Source organism: Thalassophryne amazonica, chromosome 15 (genome assembly GCF_902500255.1).
Source record: "Thalassophryne amazonica chromosome 15, fThaAma1.1, whole genome shotgun sequence".
NCBI classification, from domain to species: domain Eukaryota; kingdom Metazoa; phylum Chordata; class Actinopteri; order Batrachoidiformes; family Batrachoididae; genus Thalassophryne; species Thalassophryne amazonica.
In genome coordinates, this window is record NC_047117.1 from 13,282 (window position 1) to 31,411 (window position 18,130).

Genomic DNA, 18,130 nt, shown 5'->3' on the forward strand with positions numbered 1-18,130 from the left:
CAGTGCACGATGTCAGTGCAGGATGTCAGTGCACGAGGTCAGTGCACGGCATCAGGGACTATGTGTTTTTGCAAGTTGACTGAGAACAATTTTGGACTTAAAGTTCTTGTTGGACGACACGTCACAGTGGAACACCAAATGTAAGTCCCTTTTCTGTTGTTTATAAATTAATATAATATCAAATGACAAGGATCTATTTTAGCCATTATATTAAATACTGAATGTTTATACAGTCTTTCAATGTAAGGAATATTTAATTTGGTGAAAGATGGAATGTAAAAACATTCATTATTTATATATTAATCGATACCGTAACATTTAAATTGTTTAATTTGAAAAGTATTAGAAAAATTAGAGGATCCAGCATTAAACTGAAATATAGAATCACATGATGAGATGCGTCTTTAATGATCACAAATCAATATATTGAAAATATCTTTTCCTTTTTCCCAGGTCACGTTTCTCACCTTGAGAGAAGTTTTTTTTTCCTTCTTTTGTTCATTCATTCATTCACGTTTTGACTGTTTAAATAACATTTTTAAATTTTAGAAAAATGTATGTTTTCCCTCTGCAGATCTTTGACGTGACCTGGGTTCCATTCCAGCCGAGCCGATTGGTCAGCTGTGGAGTCAAACACATCAAGGTGACGCTGGCCAAATATGGTGCTGTGGGTGGAGCTTAACACAGCCAGACATGTGCAAACTCCAGTTTGTCTGTTTCAACACTAGATGTCCTTGTAGTTCAGTGTATCATGGACTTGTGTGTGTGTGTTTTTGTGTGTTTGTGTGTGTCCATTTGTTTGTGTGTTTGGTTTGTGTGTCTGTTCATGTGTGTGTCCGTGTGTTCCTGTGCGCATGTGTGTGTGTGCGCGCCTGTTTATGTGTTTGTGTGTTTTTTGTGTGTGTTTTTGTGTGTGTGTGTTTGGTTTGTGTGTCTGTTCATGTGTGTGTGTGTGTGTGTTTGTGTGTTCCTGTGCACATGTGTGTGTGCGCGCCTGTTCGTGTGTTTGTGTGTTTTTTGTGTGTGTGTTTTTGTGTGTGTGTGTATGGTTTGTGTGTCTGTTCATGTGTGTGTGTGTTTGTGTGTTCCTGTGCGCATGTGTGTGTGCGCCTGTTCGTGTGTGTGCGTTTGTTTGTGTGTTTTTTGTGTGTGTGCGTGTTCGTATGTTTGTGTGTGTGCGTTTGTGTGTGCATGTTTGTGTGTGTTTGTGTGTGCATTTGTGTGTGTGTTTGTGTGTTCCTGTGCGCGTGTGTTCGTTTGTGTGTGTGCCTGTTCGTGTGTTTGTGTGTGTGCATGTTCGTATGTTTGTGTGCGTGTTTGTGTGTGTGTTTGTGTGTTCCTGTGCGCATGTGTGTGTTTGTGTGTGCGTGATCATTTGTGTGTTCCTGTGCATTTGTGTGCGTGTTTGTGCATGTTTGTGTGTGCATGTTTGTGTGTGTGCGTGTGAACAAAGTAAAGAACAAAGTGTTTTGATTTTCAGAAAAATGAGTCAAAGGTCATGGTCATAGGCCAAGGTCAAACCTCCTGCTTCTGTGTGGGTGAACTGTAGAATAAATGTAGGAGCTCATTTCATATGTGCCGATAGTGAGTATTAAACCCAAATATAAAGTCATCAATTACGTTTCTAATGGTCGCCTAACCTTTGACCTTGGGGTGACCTTGAAAGGTCAAACTCAAGGTCGTAACTGTGTAACTCAAATGGTTTGGAGCCAGTGTGTCGCTGAAGGATTCAGTGGATCAAAGTTGATCAGATGTCACAGAAATGGCGGCGCAGCAGGTGGTTTGACTGATCTTCTGTCAAACCACCTGCTGATGTCATCGGTACCGAAGAATACACGACTGAGTCACACAAAGAGTTTAACTTTGGTGAGAGGCTCCGGGTAACTTGATGCTTCGCTCTGTGATGTCACTTTATGCTCCTCCCCTCACAGTTCTGGACTCTGTGCGGGAACGCTTTGACGCCAAAGCGAGGGATTTTTGGGAAGGTGGGCGACCTGCAGACCATCCTGTGTGTGGCAGCAGCCAAAGACGAGGTGACGTATTCCGGCGCATTGAACGGAGACGTGTACGTGTGGCGTGGAATCACGCTGATCCGGACCATCCAGGCGGCACACGCGGTACTTTGACTTCATGTGTGAATTCAGTCACTGTTACTGGAAAAGAAAAAAGGAGAAAAACCTTTGATGACCTCATAAAGTAAGGCTGTTAGAGTAAAACCAAAGGGTTTTCTTCTAAGGTAGATGTACTTAAAGAAGAAGAAGAAGGTGTCTGACAGGTGACCTGTTTCAAACTGTGCTTCAGGCGGGAATCTTCAGCATGCACGCCTCCGAGGAAGGTTTTGCCACAGGAGGACGAGACGGCTGCGTCCGACTGTGGGACTCAGACTTTAAACCCATCACCAAGATCGACTTGAGAGAGGCGGAGCAAGGATACAAAGGTCAGGATGCGTTGTTAACAGTCAATGGGATTAGAGTATTTCAGCTATGTCTCCATCGCCCTGCCCCCTTTCTTAACTAAAACAAGGATCTGGATCCATGAACATGCATCCATCCGGTTGTTAAGTGTGACGTAACGCATCATGTAATTTTCAACTTCTGGCTCCAAACAAAAAAGGCGCGCTGTCATTAACATTGAGAACTGCACTGAGATGCTCTGATCAGACTGCACACGGACAACAGCATTAACATCGTAACACAAAACTCTTTGTATATTGTGCCTAAAACTCTCCTGGATCTATTAACTGGGTTTTTAGATGTTGTTACTGCGTTTGTTTTATGTAAAAATGTCAGACGCTCAGGTTGTTTCTCCGTTATTTTCAGTGGGAGTTGCTGTGAGCTGCGATCGCTTCCTGTTCATGTCGTTCAGGGAGAAAGTGAAGTTTGCACTTTAACGTCCTGTTTATTGTAATAACTCATTTTTATTAACAAACAGACATATATTTTACCTGTGCATAATAAAATATGTAAAGTAAAAGAAAAAAAGTTTTATGAAGTGGACCCGGAAACAGATTTATCACGTGATGCGTTACGTCAGCGCTTAACAACCGGATAGTGACGTGGCTACAGAGCCACTGAATCCAGATTGTGACCATCGGGCATGGATTGGCTGAAAGCTCCAACATCATCTGGTTGACATTAGAGGACAAAGTGAGTCCATTTAAAACAGGACCAGCTCCATGACAGATGTATGATCTGCTGTGGCGACCCCGAACACGAGCAGACGAGAGATGAACTGAAAAGCTTCTGCCATTTGATGACTCTTTAATCGAGCAACAACTGCATCACTGTTTCTGCAGCACCCTCTGTTGGTCACAATCTGAAGGCATCTATGTCAACCGTCTGTGCCCAATTCCTGTGGAGGAGGTCTCATAGACTGGGGGCAAGTCTAACTCCTGTGGAGGAGGTCTCACAGACTGTGGGCAGGTCTAACTCCTGTGGAGGAGGTCTCACAGACTGGGTGCGGTTCTAACTCCTGTGGAAGAGGTCTCACAGACTGGGGGTGGGTCTAACTCCTGTGGAAGAGGTCTCACAGACTGGGGGTGGGTCTAACTCCTGTGGTAGAGGTCTCACAGACTGGGTGCGGTTCTAACTCCTGTGGAGGAGGTCTCACATACTGGGGGTGGGTCTAACTCCTGTGAAGGAGGTCTCACAGACTGGGGGTGGGTCTAACTCCTGTGAAGGAGGTCTCACAGACTGGGTGCGGTGCTAACTCCTGTGGAAGAGGTCTCACAGACTGGGGGTGGGTCTAACTCCTGTGAAGGAGGTCTCACAGACTGGAGGTGGGTCTAACTCCTGTGAAGGAGGTCTCACAGACTGGGTGCGGTTCTAACTCCTGTGGTAGAGGTCTCACAGACTGTGGGTAGGTCTAACTCCTGTGGAGGAGGTCTCACAGACTGGGTGCGGTTCTAACTCCTGTGGAGGAGGTCTCACAGACTGGGGGTGGTCTAACTCCTGTGGAAGAGGTCTCACAGACTGGGGGTGGGTCTACCTCATGTGGAAGAGGTCTCACAGACTGGGGGTGGGTCTAACTCCTGTGAAGGAGGTCTCACAGACTGGGTGCGGTTCTAACTCCTGTGGAGGAGGTCTCACAGACTGGGGGTGGGTCTAACTCCTGTGAAGGAGGTCTCACAGACTGGGGGTGGGTCTAACTCCTGTGAAGGAGGTCTCACGGACTGGGTGCGGTTCTAACTCCTGTGGTAGAGGTCTCACAGACTGGGGGTGGGTCTAACTCCTGTGAAGGAGGTCTCACAGACTGGGTGCGGTTCTAACTCCTGTGGAGGAGGTCTCACAGACTGTGGGTAGGTCTAACTCCTGTGAAGGAGGTCTCACACACTGTGAGCAGGTCTAACTCCTGTGGAGGAGGTCTCACAGACTGGGGGCGGGTCTAACTCCTGTGGAGGAGGTCTCACAGACTGGGGTGGGTTTTACTCCTGTGAAGGAGGTCTCACAGACAGGGTGGGTCTAACTCGTGTGGAGGAGGTCTCTCAGATTATGGGTGGGTCTAACTCCAGTGGAGGAGGTCTCACAGACTGGGGGAGGGTCTAACTCCAGTGGAGGATGGCTCACAGAGTGGGGGTGGGTCTAATACCTGTGGAGGAGGTCTCTCAATCTGAGGGCGGGTCTAATACCTGTGGAGAATGTCTCTCAGACTGGGGGCGGATCTAACTCTTGTGGAGGCGGGCTCATTGTCTGGGGGCGGGTCTGACTGCTCTGTTGGGTTGAGCAGCCAAACCCTAACCTGGTTAAATAAAAATAGTTTGTTCACTGTTAGGTGTGTTGTGTGTGTTTCAGGTCTGTCAATTCGCAGTGTGTGCTGGAAGGCTGACTGTATCCTGGCAGGGACCCAGGATAGTGAGATCTTTGAGGTCATGGTCCAAGACCGGGACAAACCAGTTCTGCTGATGCAGGGCCACAGCGAGGGTGAGCTCTGGGCCCTGGACCTTCACCCCAAACAGCCTGTTGCCATCACTGGAAGTGATGATCGCTCTGTCAGGTGAGTGAGTGAGTGATGGACTGTCCCCGGGTCTGTGTGTCTCTTGGGGTTTCGTCTCTGACTGTCCCCGGGTCTGTGTGTCTCCTGGGGTTTGGTCTGTAACTGTCCCCAGGTCTGTGTGTCTCCTGGAGTTTTGTCTCTGACTGTGCCCTGGTCTGTGTGTCTCCTGAGGTTTGGTCTCTGACTGTCCCTGGGTCTGTGTGTCTCCTGGGGTTTGATCTGTGACTGTCCCCGGGTCTGTGTGTCTCCTGGGGTTTGATCTGTGACTGTCCCCGGGTCTGTGTGTCTCCTGGGGTTTGGTCTCTGACTGTACCCAGGTCTGTGTGTCTCCTGGGGTTTGGTCTCTGACTGTCCCTGGGTCTGTGTGTCTCCTGGGGTTTGGTCTCTGACTGTCCCTGGGTCTGTGTATCTCCTGAGGTTTGGTCTGTGACTGTGCCCTGGTCTGTGTGTCTCCTGGAGTTTTGTCTGTGACTGTGCCCTGGTCTGTGTGTCTCCTGGGGTTTGGTCTGTGACTGTCCCCTGGTCTGTGTGTCTCCTGGAGTTTTGTCTATGACTGTCCCCAGGTCTGTGTGTCTTCTTGGGTTTGGTCTCTGACTGTCCCCTGGTCTGTGTGTCTCCTGGGGTTTAGTCTCTGACTGTCCCCTGGACTGTGTGTCTCCTGGCGTTTAGTCTCTGACTGTCCCCAGGTCTGTGTGTCTTCTTGGGTTTGGTCTCTGACTGTCCCCTGGTCTGTGTGTCTCCTGGGGTTTGTCTCTGACTGTGCCCTGGTCTGTGTGTCTCCTGGGGTTTTGTCTCTGACTGTGCCCTGGTCTGTGTGTCTCCCGGAGTTTTGTCTCTGACTGTGCCCTGGTCTGTGTGTCTCCCGGAGGTTTGTCTCTGACTGTGCCCTGGTCTGTGTGTCTCCTGGAGTTTTGTCTCTGACTGTGCCCTGGTCTGTGTGTCTCCCGGAGTTTTGTCTCTGACTGTGCCCTGGTCTGTGTGTCTCCTGGGGTTTGGTCTGTGACTGTCCCCTGGTCTGTGTGTCTCCTGGAGTTTTGTCTATGACTGTCCCCAGGTCTGTGTGTCTTCTTGGGTTTGGTCTCTGACTGTCCCCTGGTCTGTGTGTCTCCTGGGGTTTAGTCTCTGACTGTCCCCTGGACTGTGTGTCTCCTGGTGTTTAGTCTCTGACTGTCCCCAGGTCTGTGTGTCTTCTTGGGTTTGGTCTCTGACTGTCCCCTGGTCTGTGTGTCTCCCGGAGTTTTGTCTCTGACTGTGCCCTGGTCTGTGTGTCTCCCGGAGTTTTGTCTCTGACTGTGCCCTGGTCTGTGTGTCTTCTTGGGTTTGGTCTCTGACTGTCCCTGGGTCTGTGTGTCTCCTGGGGTTTTGTCTCTGACTGTGACCTGGTCTGTGTGTCTCCTGGGGTTTTGTCTCTGACTGTGCCCTGGTCTGTGTGTCTCCCGGAGTTTTGTCTCTGACTGTGCCCTGGTCTGTGTGTCTCCCAGAGTTTTGTCTCTGACTGTGCCCTGGTCTGTGTGTCTCCTGGAGTTTTGTCTCTGACTGTGCCCTGGTCTGTGTGTCTCCTGGAGTTTTGTCTCTGACTGTGCCCTGGTCTGTGTGTCTCCTGGAGTTTTGTCTCTGACTGTGCCCTGGTCTGTGTGTCTCCTGGGGTTTGGTCTCTGACTGTCCCTGGGTCTGTGTATCTCCTGAGGTTTGGTCTGTGACTGTGCCCTGGTCTGTGTGTCTCCTGGAGTTTTGTCTCTGACTGTGCCCTGGTCTGTGTGTCTCCTGGGGTTTGGTCTCTGACTGTCCCTGGGTCTGTGTATCTCCTGAGGTTTGGTCTGTGACTGTGCCCTGGTCTGTGTGTCTCCTGGAGTTTTGTCTCTGACTGTACAATGGTCTGTGTGTCTCCTGGGGTTTGGTCTCTGACTGTCCCTGGGTCTGTGTACCTCCTGAGGTTTGGTCTGTGACTGTGCCCTGGTCTGTGTGTCTCCTGGAGTTTTGTCTCTGACTGTGCCCTGGTCTGTGTGTCTCCTGGGGTTTGGTCTCTGACTGTCCCTGGTCTGTGTATCTCCTGAGGTTTGGTCTGTGACTGTGCCCTGGTCTGTGTGTCTCCTGGAGTTTTGTCTCTGACTGTGCAATGGTCTGTGTGTCTCCTGGGGTTTGGTCTCTGACTGTCCCTGGGTCTGTGTACCTCCTGAGGTTTGGTCTGTGACTGTGCCCTGGTCTGTGTGTCTCCTGGAGTTTTGTCTCTGACTGTGCCCTGGTCTGTGTGTCTCCTGGGGTTTGGTCTCTGACTGTCCCTGGTCTGTGTATCTCCTGAGGTTTGGTCTGTGACTGTGCCCTGGTCTGTGTGTCTCCTGGAGTTTTGTCTCTGACTGTGCAATGGTCTGTGTGTCTCCTGGGGTTTGGTCTCTGACTGTCCCTGGGTCTGTGTATCTCCTGAGGTTTGGTCTGTGACTGTGCCCTGGTCTGTGTGTCTCCTGGGGTTTGGTCTGTGACTGTGCCCTGGTCTGTGTGTCTCCTGGAGTTTTGTCTGTGACTGTGCCCTGGTCTGTGTGTCTCCTGGGGTTTGGTCTGTGACTGTCCCCTGGTCTGTGTGTCTCCTGGAGTTTTGTCTATGACTGTCCCCAGGTCTGTGTGTCTTCTTGGGTTTGGTCTCTGACTGTCCCCTGGTCTGTGTGTCTCCTGGGGTTTAGTCTCTGACTGTCCCCTGGACTGTGTGTCTCCTGGCGTTTAGTCTCTGACTGTCCCCAGGTCTGTGTGTCTTCTTGGGTTTGGTCTCTGACTGTCCCCTGGTCTGTGTGTCTCCTGGATTTTGGTCTCTGACTGTCCCCTGGTCTGTGTGTCTCCTGGAGTTTTGTCTATGACTGTCTCCTGGTCTGTGTGTCTCCTGGAGTTTTGTCTATGACTGTCCCCTGGTCTGTGTGTCTCCTGGAGTTTTGTCTATGACTGTCCCCTGGTCTGTGTGTCTCCTGGGGTTTGGTCTATGACTGTCCCCTGGTCTGTGTGTCTCCTTGGGTTTGGTCTCTGACTGTCCCCTGGTCTGTGTGTCTCCTGGGGTTTAGTCTCTGACTGTCCCCTGGACTGTGTGTCTCCTGGCGTTTAGTCTCTGACTGTCCCCAGGTCTGTGTGTCTTCTTGGGTTTGGTCTCTGACTGTCCCCTGGTCTGTGTGTCTCCTGGATTTTGGTCTCTGACTGTCCCCTGGTCTGTGTGTCTCCTGGATTTTGGTCTCTGACTGTCTCCTGGTCTGTGTGTCTCCTGGAGTTTTGTCTATGACTGTCTCCTGGTCTGTGTGTCTCCTGGAGTTTTGTCTATGACTGTCCCCTGGTCTGTGTGTCTCCTGGGGTTTTGTCTATGACTGTCCCCTGGTCTGTGTGTCTCCTGGGGTTTGGTCTATGACTGTCCCCTGGTCTGTGTGTCTCCTTGGGTTTGGTCTCTGACTGTCCCCTGGTCTGTGTGTCTCCTGGGGTTTAGTCTCTGACTGTCCCCTGGACTGTGTGTCTCCTGGCGTTTAGTCTCTGACTGTCCCCGGGTCTGTGTGCCTCCAGGTTGTGGAGTCTTCCTGACCACACTCTGCTCGCTCGCTGTAACATGGAGCAGTCTGTCCGCAGTGTGTCCTTCAACAGTGATGGTTCCCAGCTGGCTCTGGGCATGAAGGACGGCTCCTTCACTGTGCTGCGTGTCAGGTGACCTCTGACCTCTGACAACACAACCACCTGTTAGCAGATTCTACTCAAAGAGGTTAATAAATGAGAACATGAGTTCGCGGTTGTTCAGTCGCGAATCCCCATTGAAAATACGAGGTCTGTCAATAAACTAACTTACCTTTTTATTTTTTTCAAAACCCATATGGATTTGAATCACGTGCGATTACATCAGACAAGCTTGAACCCTCGTGCGCATGCGTGAGTTTTTTCACGCCTGTCGGTTACGTCATTCGCCTGTGGGCTGGCTTTGAGTGTGGAGTGGTCCACCCCTCCCGTCGCAATCTCTTTGTCTGAGAACTTCCTGAGAGACTGGCGCTTTGCTTGATCAAATTTTTTTCAGAAACTGAGAGGCACATCGAAGTGGACACCATTCGAGAAATTCACTGGTTTTCGGTGAAAATTTTAACGGCTGGTGAGAGATTATGGCGTGATGCTGTCGCTTTAAGGACTGCCCACGGAGCGGGACGTCGCAACGCGCCCTGAGCTGCTGTCTGCCTGTTTCGAGCTGAAAACCTCCAAATTTAAGCCTCTGTTGACCCAGGACGTCGTGAGAGAACAGAGAACTTTCAGAAGAGGTCGGGATCAGCAGTTTATCCGGACATTCCACTGTTAAAGGAGATTTTGTAATGAAAGAAAGTGCGGACGGGTCCGCGCGTCGGCACCCTACCAACGGAGGTGTTTTTCCTGTGCCGCCGCGCGGCGCCGGCTGTGTCCTGACGCGCAGACCCGTCCGCACTTTCTTTCATTACAAAATCTCCTTTAACAGTGGAATGTCCGGATAAACTGTTGAAACCGACCTCTTCTGAAAGTTCTCTGTTCTCTCACGACGTCCTGGGTCAACAGAGGCTTACATTTGGAGGTTTTCAGCTCGAAACAGGCTGACAGCGGCTCAGAGCGCGTCGCGATGTTCCGCTCCGTGGGAAGTCCTTAAAGCGACAGCATCACGCCATAATCTCTCATCAGCCATTAAAATTTTCACTGAAAACCAGTTGAATTTTTCGAATGGTGTCCACTTCGATGTGCCTCTCAGTTTCTGAAAAAAATTTGATCAAGCAAAGCGCCAGTCTCTCAAGAAGTTCTCAGACAAAGAGATTGCGACGGGAGGAGTGGACCACCCCTCACTCAAAGCCCGCCCACAGGCGAATGACGTAACCAACAGGCGTGACAAAACTCTCGCATGCCCACGAGGGTTCAAGCTTGTCTGATGTAATCGCACGTGATTCAAATCTATATAGTTTTTGAAAAAAATAAAAAGGTCCGATACTTTATTGACAGACCTCGTATATTAACATCCGGGGACTTGGTGAATATTTTGTGCAGTCACTCAGGAGGCGTCATGTCACTGTCCATGAAGGGACGTTGGTGTTTAGTTGGCAGCATTGGGACTGTGGACTCCAGTAGTCACTTATTAACCTCTTTGATTCTACTTCAACACACTTGACACTAGATGGCGTCCTTCCACTGAAAGTCCTCCACCAAGCTCCACCCCAAGAACACCTGCTTCACTTGGTTCTGTTGGACCAGCCCAAAGCCTCGTTTTAGTCCAGCAGGTCCACTGAAGCCAAAGAAGGCTCACAGCTCTGTGAGTGAGGGCGACTCCTGATTGGATGATCATCAGCAGTGGGCGGAGCATGTAGAGCTCAGGTGACCTCCAAGAGCAAAGTTTAAGACCTCAGCAATGAGATGATCCAGAACCAAATCACAACAGAAGTCATCGTACTCTGGGTCATGGGGTCGTGTCACGGGGTCGTCTCACAGGGTCTGGTCAAAGCGAGCCCGGATCCTGAGCAGGCACACTGGGGTCACATGATGTCATTCCGTCACTAACTGGACGCCAGTTTGATATTTAGACACCATTTGTTATCTACTCACTCAGTGGTTTGGGGCTCAAAAGTAAGTGGATGCTGTGCTGCTCCGCTGATCTTCTTCCAGGTCTTTACTGGAGGTGATTAAAGAGTGTAATTATGAGCTGACTGGGATACCACGGTGGATTAGCCGTTATCACTGTTCTCTCACAGTCAGAAGGTCATGGGATCGCTTCCCACCTGGTCCTTCTTGTGTGGAGTTCGCATTTTGTGCATTTTGTTTTTTGTTCTCAAAACTGTTGTGGTGGAGTCGCTCTGCTGTCTCGCTGCAGTTACCCTCATCCTCGAGTTGGCAAAGTTTAGTTCCCAGAGCAGGGCTGTGAACAAATAACCCTCTTTTTTCTAGGGACTTGACAGAGGTTGTCCACATCAAGGACAGGAAGGAGGTGCTCCACGAGCTGAAGTTCTCTCCAGACGGCTCGTTCCTGGCTGTGGGCTCCAATGACGGGATTGTGGACATCTACGCTGTGGGGCAGCGCTACAAGAAGGTGGGCGAGTGCAGTCGCTCCACGTCTTTCATCACCCACCTGGACTGGTCCACAGACAGTCACTTCCTGCAGACCAACGATGGTGCCGGAGAGCGTTTGTTCTATCGCATGCCAGGTATGACTGTCATCACTGCTGTCTTCTTTGGTCATCTCCAGTTTGACAGGTCAGTTCTGTGAGTAGGCGTCGGTGCGTTGTATCCTTGTATCTGCCACATTATGGAAATACTCTTGATCCTGGAGAGCAACCACCCAGGAAGATCAGCGGCCCATCCCCATCTCACCAAAGTAGCCGTCTATCTGCCACAGCCAGGTGAACTATGATCCTCCTCATCTGAGTCTCACTAAGTAACTGTTCATTGGACACAAAGTCAGTCCAGCAAGACCCAAAGATCCTCCACAGAGACCTGGGACCAAAGACATCCAGTCCTCACCTCAGGACACTGGTTAGAGTCCAAGTCTGACAACCAGACAGGAAACACCAGGACCCTGAAGGACCTTCATTCTTCTGCAAAGAAGTCATTGTTCACCAGTCTGCTAAAATATCAGAGACGGAGCGAAAATTAAATGTCTGAAACAGGAGACTGTTTTTGTTTGTTTGTTGTAAAGGTCATTGACGCTACGTCTTTTGCTCAAACGCATGATGTCCCACACAGACGTCAATACGCGCATCTGTTTTGGACAACCAGCAGTGCTGGAGACATTTCAGGACAAGTCAAGCTAAATAGTGCTGATTTTTACAAGGAAACCTTTTGAAATTTTCATTTAATTCTGCGTACGAGCAGGTGACAGCGTCTCGGCTCGGCTCTGTGTGTCTCAGTCCCAAAGCTTCAGACTGTCCCTGGCTCTGCCTGTCCCAGTCCCAAAGCTTCAGACTGTCCCCAGGTCTGTGTGTCCCAGTCCCAAAGCTTCAGACTGTCCCCGGGTCTGTGTGTCCCAGTCCCAAGGCTTCAGACTGTCCCCAGGTCTGCGTGTCCCAGTCCCAAAGCTTCAGACTGTCCCCGGGTCTGTGTGTCCCAGTCCCAAAGCTTCAGACTGTCCCCGGGTCTGTGTGTCCCAGTCCCAAAGCTTCAGACTGTCCCCAGGTCTGTATGTCCCAGTCCCAAAGCTTCAGACTCACAGACACACACTAAATTTCCCTTTGCTGTTGATAAATCGTGTTGCGTGTGCAAAGATCGCTGATTTGCATGTCTCCTCCCACACACTCAGGTATGCCGATGGACAAACCACAAATTACAAGCCACATGTCCATGAAGCCACATGTCCACAAATCCACATGTCCATGGAGCACACATGTCCATGAAGTCACATGTCCACGAAGCCACATGTCCATGAACCCACATGTCCACGAAGCACACATGTCCATGAAATCACATGTCCACAAAGCCACATGTCCACAAAGCCACGTGTCCACGAAGTCACATGTCTGCAAAGTCACATGTCCACAAAGCCACGTGTCCACAAAGCCACATGTCCACAAAGCCACGTGTCCACGAAGTCACATGTCCACAAAGTCACATGTCCACAAAGCCACGTGTCCACGAAGTCACATGTCTGCAAAGTCACATGTCCGCAAAGTCACATGTCCACAAAGCCACGTGTCCACAAAGCCACATGTCCACGAAGCCACATGTCCACGAAGTCACATGTCCACAAAGCCATGTGTCCTTGAAGTCACGTGTCCACAAAGTCACATGTCCACAAAGCCACGTGTCCACGAAGCCACATGTCCACAAAGTCACGTGCGCTAAATGGACAATATGTGCTGTTTTGCACTTTTGAAAGACTAAATTCTCTTTTTTTTTTCTCACTGAATCAGCGTGCACTTTTTTGAGTGGTGTGCTGGGCCTGATTATCCTTCAGTAATCAGGCCCAGAGGACGTACAAAGGGTGAAGAGCAGAGTTTCCGTAAATTTGGAGTTGGGGATCAACGACACAGCTTTCATCTGTATGGAGCTTCCAGGCTCAGGAAAGTTTTCCAAACCAACAGTTGAGGCTGCTGATCCAGTTCCGGCTGGGTGGACTGAGACCACGCTGATGTCCAAGGACAGACAGGCAGTGTGAGCAGGGATCAAACCTGGTCTACATATCCACTGAGCTACCTGCTCCAAGTGGTTTCTGGTCTAAATCGTAAAGACAGTTTGGTGTTGGTGTTTGGTGTTCTTCTTACTTATAAGGTTTTGAATAGTCAGGTCCCATTGTTGTGTGGCTGGGGGGGCCTGGCTGCCTTTTGTTTCTGTTTTCTGTCCTGTCTTTTGTTTTTCCTTCCAGGTGGCTTGCATTTGGGACTGAGTGGCTGTGTAGCTGAGTTTATCAGGACCTCACCCTGATCACCTGAGGCTGATCACCTGCGGCTCGTCAGGACTCACAGCTGTGGTGCATCTATATGGATTGGAACATGGTGGCATTTAAGACTGGAGTACACAGTGTGTATTTGCCAGAGACTCAACCTTGTGACCAGACGGGTGAGATCGTCGTCTCGAGAGCCATCTCATCATCAGTGGATGCAGAGAACGTCCAGGTTTGATGCACGGTCTGTGAAAGAGGAGGGGGTGAGGTCTCACGCTCGTCAGCACACTTCCTGAGGTACGTTAGATTTTGTGACTAACATTTATACAGTCAGTAAATGTGGTGTCCCTCACACCTTATTATATTGAGCTGTATGTAGTCGTTTAATCAGCTTCCACTGCTGTGGAGTTTTGTGAACAGGGTGTTCTATGCCTGCAGGGTGGGAAGCTGATTAGTAATTAAGCCAGGAAGTGTTTGCTGTTTGTGCACCTTTGAGCGGTCTCTCTGTGTGTTGAGTGTGGACTCACATGATGATTTCTTACTTCACAGACTCGGTTTGTCGCGGCCACCTGGGGGGTGTCGGCGGGGTCCTTGGGTCCGAACTGGTTCTGGCTCCGGACCGTTTTGTGCTGCTGGGAGCACACCGCAAATCCGCCACGCCAGACCGTGCACTTATTTGTTTGTATTTTTTCACATCACTGTTATGTTTATTAAACCCTGTTATCCTTTGTACCGTGCTCTGCTTATTTTATACTGGGTCCTTCAAACGCTGGTCGGCTCTCCGGGCTGCGTCCGACGCATAACACCCATCTTATCTTAGGGACCTCGTAGTACCATATCACCCCAATAGAGCGCTTCGCTCTCAGACTGCAGGCTTACTTGTAGTTCCTAGGGTTTGTAAGAGTAGAATGGGAGGCAGAGCCTTCAGCTTTCAGGCTCCTCTCCTGTGGAACCAGCTCCCAATTCAGATCAGGGAGACAGACACCCTCTCTACTTTTAAGATTATTCTTAAAACGTTCCTTTTTGCTAAAGCTTATAGTTAGGGCTGGATCAGGTGACCCTGAACCATCCCTTAGTTATGCTGCTATAGACGTAGACTGCTGGGGGGTTCCCATGATGCACTGTTTCTTTCTCTTTTTGCTCTGTATGCACCACTCTGCATTTAATCATTAGTGATCGATCTCTGCTCCCCTCCACAGCATGTCTTTTTCCTGGTTCTCTCCCTCAGCCCCAACCAGTCCCAGCAGAAGACTGCCCCTCCCTGAGCCTGGTTCTGCTGGAGGTTTCTTCCTGTTAAAAGGGAGTTTTTCCTTCCCACTGTCACCAAGTGCTTGCTCACAGGGGGTCGTTTTGACCGTTGGGGTTTTTCTGTAATTATTGTATGGCTTTGCCTTACAATATAAAGCACCTTGGGGCAACTGTTTGTTGTGATTTGGCGCTATATAAATAAAATTGATTTGTTTGATTTGATTTGTTGGGCTGTAACCTTTGACCTCCTCTGTCCTGCAGCAGGGAAGCTTGTCCCGAAGGAGGAGGTGAAGGGGATCCACTGGAAAACCTGGACCGGGGTCATTGGGACAGAGGTCAACTGCATCTGGCCCAAATACTCCAGTGTCACCAACATCAACTCTGTGGACGCTAACTACAGCAGCGGCGTGCTGGTGAGCGGTGACGACCTCGGCCTGGTCAAACTCTTCAGGTTCCCCTGTCTGAAGAAAGGTGGGTCAGAGTTCAGCCGGCAGCCATCTTTCTCATGTGTTGGCATCTTTAGCTTCCACCAGTTGTAATTGTTGTTTCTGTTTCCTCTGACAGGGGCGAAATTTAAGAAATACATCGGACACTCAGCCCATGTGACAAACGTGCGCTGGTCCAATGACCTGCAGTGGGTTGTTAGCACCGGCGGGGCTGACCACGCCGTCTTCCAGTGGAGGTTCTTACCTGAGGGTGTCATGAATGGCGTCCTGGAGCCCCTCCTACAAGGTAACACCAAAATCCTGCCAGTGTGAGTGGCACCGTCCTCTGGATCAGAGCCGATCCAGAACATCCGAACCCGATGGCGTTGGGAGAAGTGTGTAACGTGCTTTCGCTGTTTGTTAAAAAAAGTCTCCTTCATGTTTTGTGGCCGTTCACGTGAAGGTGCAAAACATTTCAGCACCCAAGAATTTAAATGACACAGTTTTTAGATTTTTCAACAAATATTCATTTAAAATGTCCAAACTAGCAAATGTGTTTTTTTTTTATTGTTTTATTTCATTTAATAAACAAATTTATCATAAAGTTTGGCAGCAACATAGAGGCTCATGGGTTGCAGAGGAGGGAAGGAGTCGAGGGTAATTATGGGGTTCTGTTTTGTTTTTGTTATTTATTTTTGTACCTTAGGTCTGTGACTTGCATTTGAAAAATAAAAATTCTAAAAAAAAAAAAAAAGTTTGGCAGTGACATGTCGTCGTGGTCAGAAGGTTCCAGGTTCTGGTCCTTTCTGTGTGGAGTTTGGACCCCCCATGATCCATCAGGAACGTGAGAACTGCACATTTCTGCTTATTTACACATTTTTGAATTTCTACCAAAGTGTTTTGTGATATGAATCAGTCTGTTCTAGATGTGTGCTTATACAGTCGTCCTACCGTAAGTGGACACAAATTGCCATAAAGCTGCCAAACTTAAAAAAAACTAAACAACTTACTTCATAGTGGCGCCAAACTGCAGCCAATTAAAACAAGTCAAAAACTGCAGAAAGACAATGGAAAGGACGATGCTGGTGATTTGGATGCAGGAACATTGACAGAAAAGCAGACATCAGGTACCGTGGGACGGCTCCGCTTCTCTCTTCAGTAAGTTAGTGTATAAAAAGGTGTCGCACGTTATTTAACATCCTGCTTAGCAACACAACATCAAAGTATTCATGATTATAAGTCTGTCTATGTATGTGTGGAAATAATTAGTGGTTGTTGATTTATTTTATTAGTGATGGAGAAACCAAAGCATTTTGAACCACTGAATCAAGATGAAGCAATTTTGATGCAATGGTTGTTTCGAAGCGTTTGATACAATGACATATGGCGACATCTGCTGGCCAATCTTGAACATAGCAAGATGTCATGAAAGTGAGGTGCTGTTATGTTTGTTTAATAATAAAGATTCTACGTGCATCTTGAATTTTTTGACTATATTTTGGTTTAAAGACATTAATAACATACTTGTGTTCTAATGTGATTGTGACATCGTAACATACTGTTTGTAATTAGAGATATAAGTTGAGAAATGCTTGTGCAGCTTGGGACTGTTTGGACCAAAGTTGTACAAAATGAAGGAGATTTGGAGGCTTCAAAGGTTTTTCTTTAGACACAAAATCATTTCAGCGCTGAGAAAAGGAGCGTCGGTGCAACACAGACGTCTGTGCAAGAATTCCATTTATTCAAAGGTGCACAACAAAAATGGGACTGACGTTTCGAAGTAAAGACATCTTCATCAGAGTCCTTGAAAAGCACGGGTGGTGAAGGGGCCGATATTTAAAACAAATAATGAATGTTTTTCATTCATTCAATATTTAATGAATATAACGCTGATGTTGTGGTTTTTGTCTTGTGGTTTGTCTTCAGAGGGTTACGCCGATTCAAACAGTGGCGAGTCCGACTCTGACGTGTCAGACGTGCCGGAGCTGGACTCTGACATCGAACAGGAAGCTCAGATCAGCTATGAGCGTCAGGTAAGCGGCTTCCTGTCAGTTTGATTTATAATCACAGTGTCTCATGTCCACAGCATATCTGTCTCTGGAACTGTCCAAAGACTGAGGAAAACGTCATGGACGGATGAAGACTATGACAATTACAAACATCTTCTCTGCTGTCAAAATAACATCATAGATTGTGATTTACAAAGAAAAGCACAGATGAAGCTCTCTGTCTGTCTCTCTCTCTGTCTCTCTCTCTCTGTCTCTCTTTCTCTCCTCTCTCTCATCAGTCACCTTCTTCTCCGTTGGTGGTTCCAGGTGGTCCTTCTCCTCACGTCTCTGTTCTCTGTTACCTGCTGTACTTACTGAGTATTTGTACCAGGATCCGTCCTATAGTCAGTCTCAGGGTTCTGGACTTTAGCTGGAACCGTCCACATGAAGAGTTTCTTTTGTGTCCTTTCCTTCACGTGTCTTTCTGCAGGTTTATAAGGAGGACCTGCCACAGCTTAGGAAGAAGCCGATTGGTTCCCTGAAGTGCCAGAAAGCTCCGGAGGAGGGGCTTCGCCTGCAATTTGTTCACGGGTAAAAACGTCACTATAGCGTTTGTTGTGAGATTTTATTTACGCAAACAGGGGGACTGTGATGATGGGATTATTTAAATTCTGAAAAATGAAGTAAAGGTTTGTGGTCAGTCACAGCCACCGTCGGCCTGATCAGAGATTGTTTCTGCGAGAAAGATGCACCACTCAGCTTTTTGGCCAAACGACAGTGATGTCATTAAGACATGATTGTTTCCACTGCAATATGAACACAGGAACATGTAATAATAACAAAACACAGTTTTAAAGTTTTGTAAATGAAATTTCCATAATATTTATAATAATATCATGATTTCAATTTGAGCTCAGTGTCACTGAGGTTAAACTGAGGTGACAAAATTATTGCACAGAGATCTGTGTTACACCGGCGTTCCTTTTCTCTTCCACTTCCATCCTGACCCCTTCACTCACAATTTAACACACAATTTAAGCCGAGTAGCGCACAAAGGAGGAATTGCATGCTGTTCGTGAAAAAATGTAGTTGCCTCCAGCGCATCATTGTACACGTGTCGCTACAACTGTTTGCACACACCAGCGGCTGAA

General features: G+C 48.5%; 1 protein-coding gene across 1 annotated transcript in view; it reads left to right on the plus strand.

The window, feature by feature from the left end:
* The first annotated feature begins 553 nt into the window (after positions 1-553).
* Positions 554-18,130, plus strand: part of LOC117525707 (echinoderm microtubule-associated protein-like 6) — a 78,077-nt gene continuing 60,500 nt past the window's right edge. Inside the window, exons 1-10 of the mRNA XM_034187637.1 lie at positions 554-643; positions 1,932-2,117; positions 2,302-2,437; positions 4,791-4,992; positions 8,521-8,658; positions 10,891-11,147; positions 14,828-15,037; positions 15,131-15,298; positions 16,918-17,024; positions 17,470-17,570. Coding sequence (XP_034043528.1) covers positions 554-643; positions 1,932-2,117; positions 2,302-2,437; positions 4,791-4,992; positions 8,521-8,658; positions 10,891-11,147; positions 14,828-15,037; positions 15,131-15,298; positions 16,918-17,024; positions 17,470-17,570 — 1,595 coding nt within the window. The remainder of the gene's footprint in view (positions 644-1,931; positions 2,118-2,301; positions 2,438-4,790; positions 4,993-8,520; positions 8,659-10,890; positions 11,148-14,827; positions 15,038-15,130; positions 15,299-16,917; positions 17,025-17,469; positions 17,571-18,130) is intronic.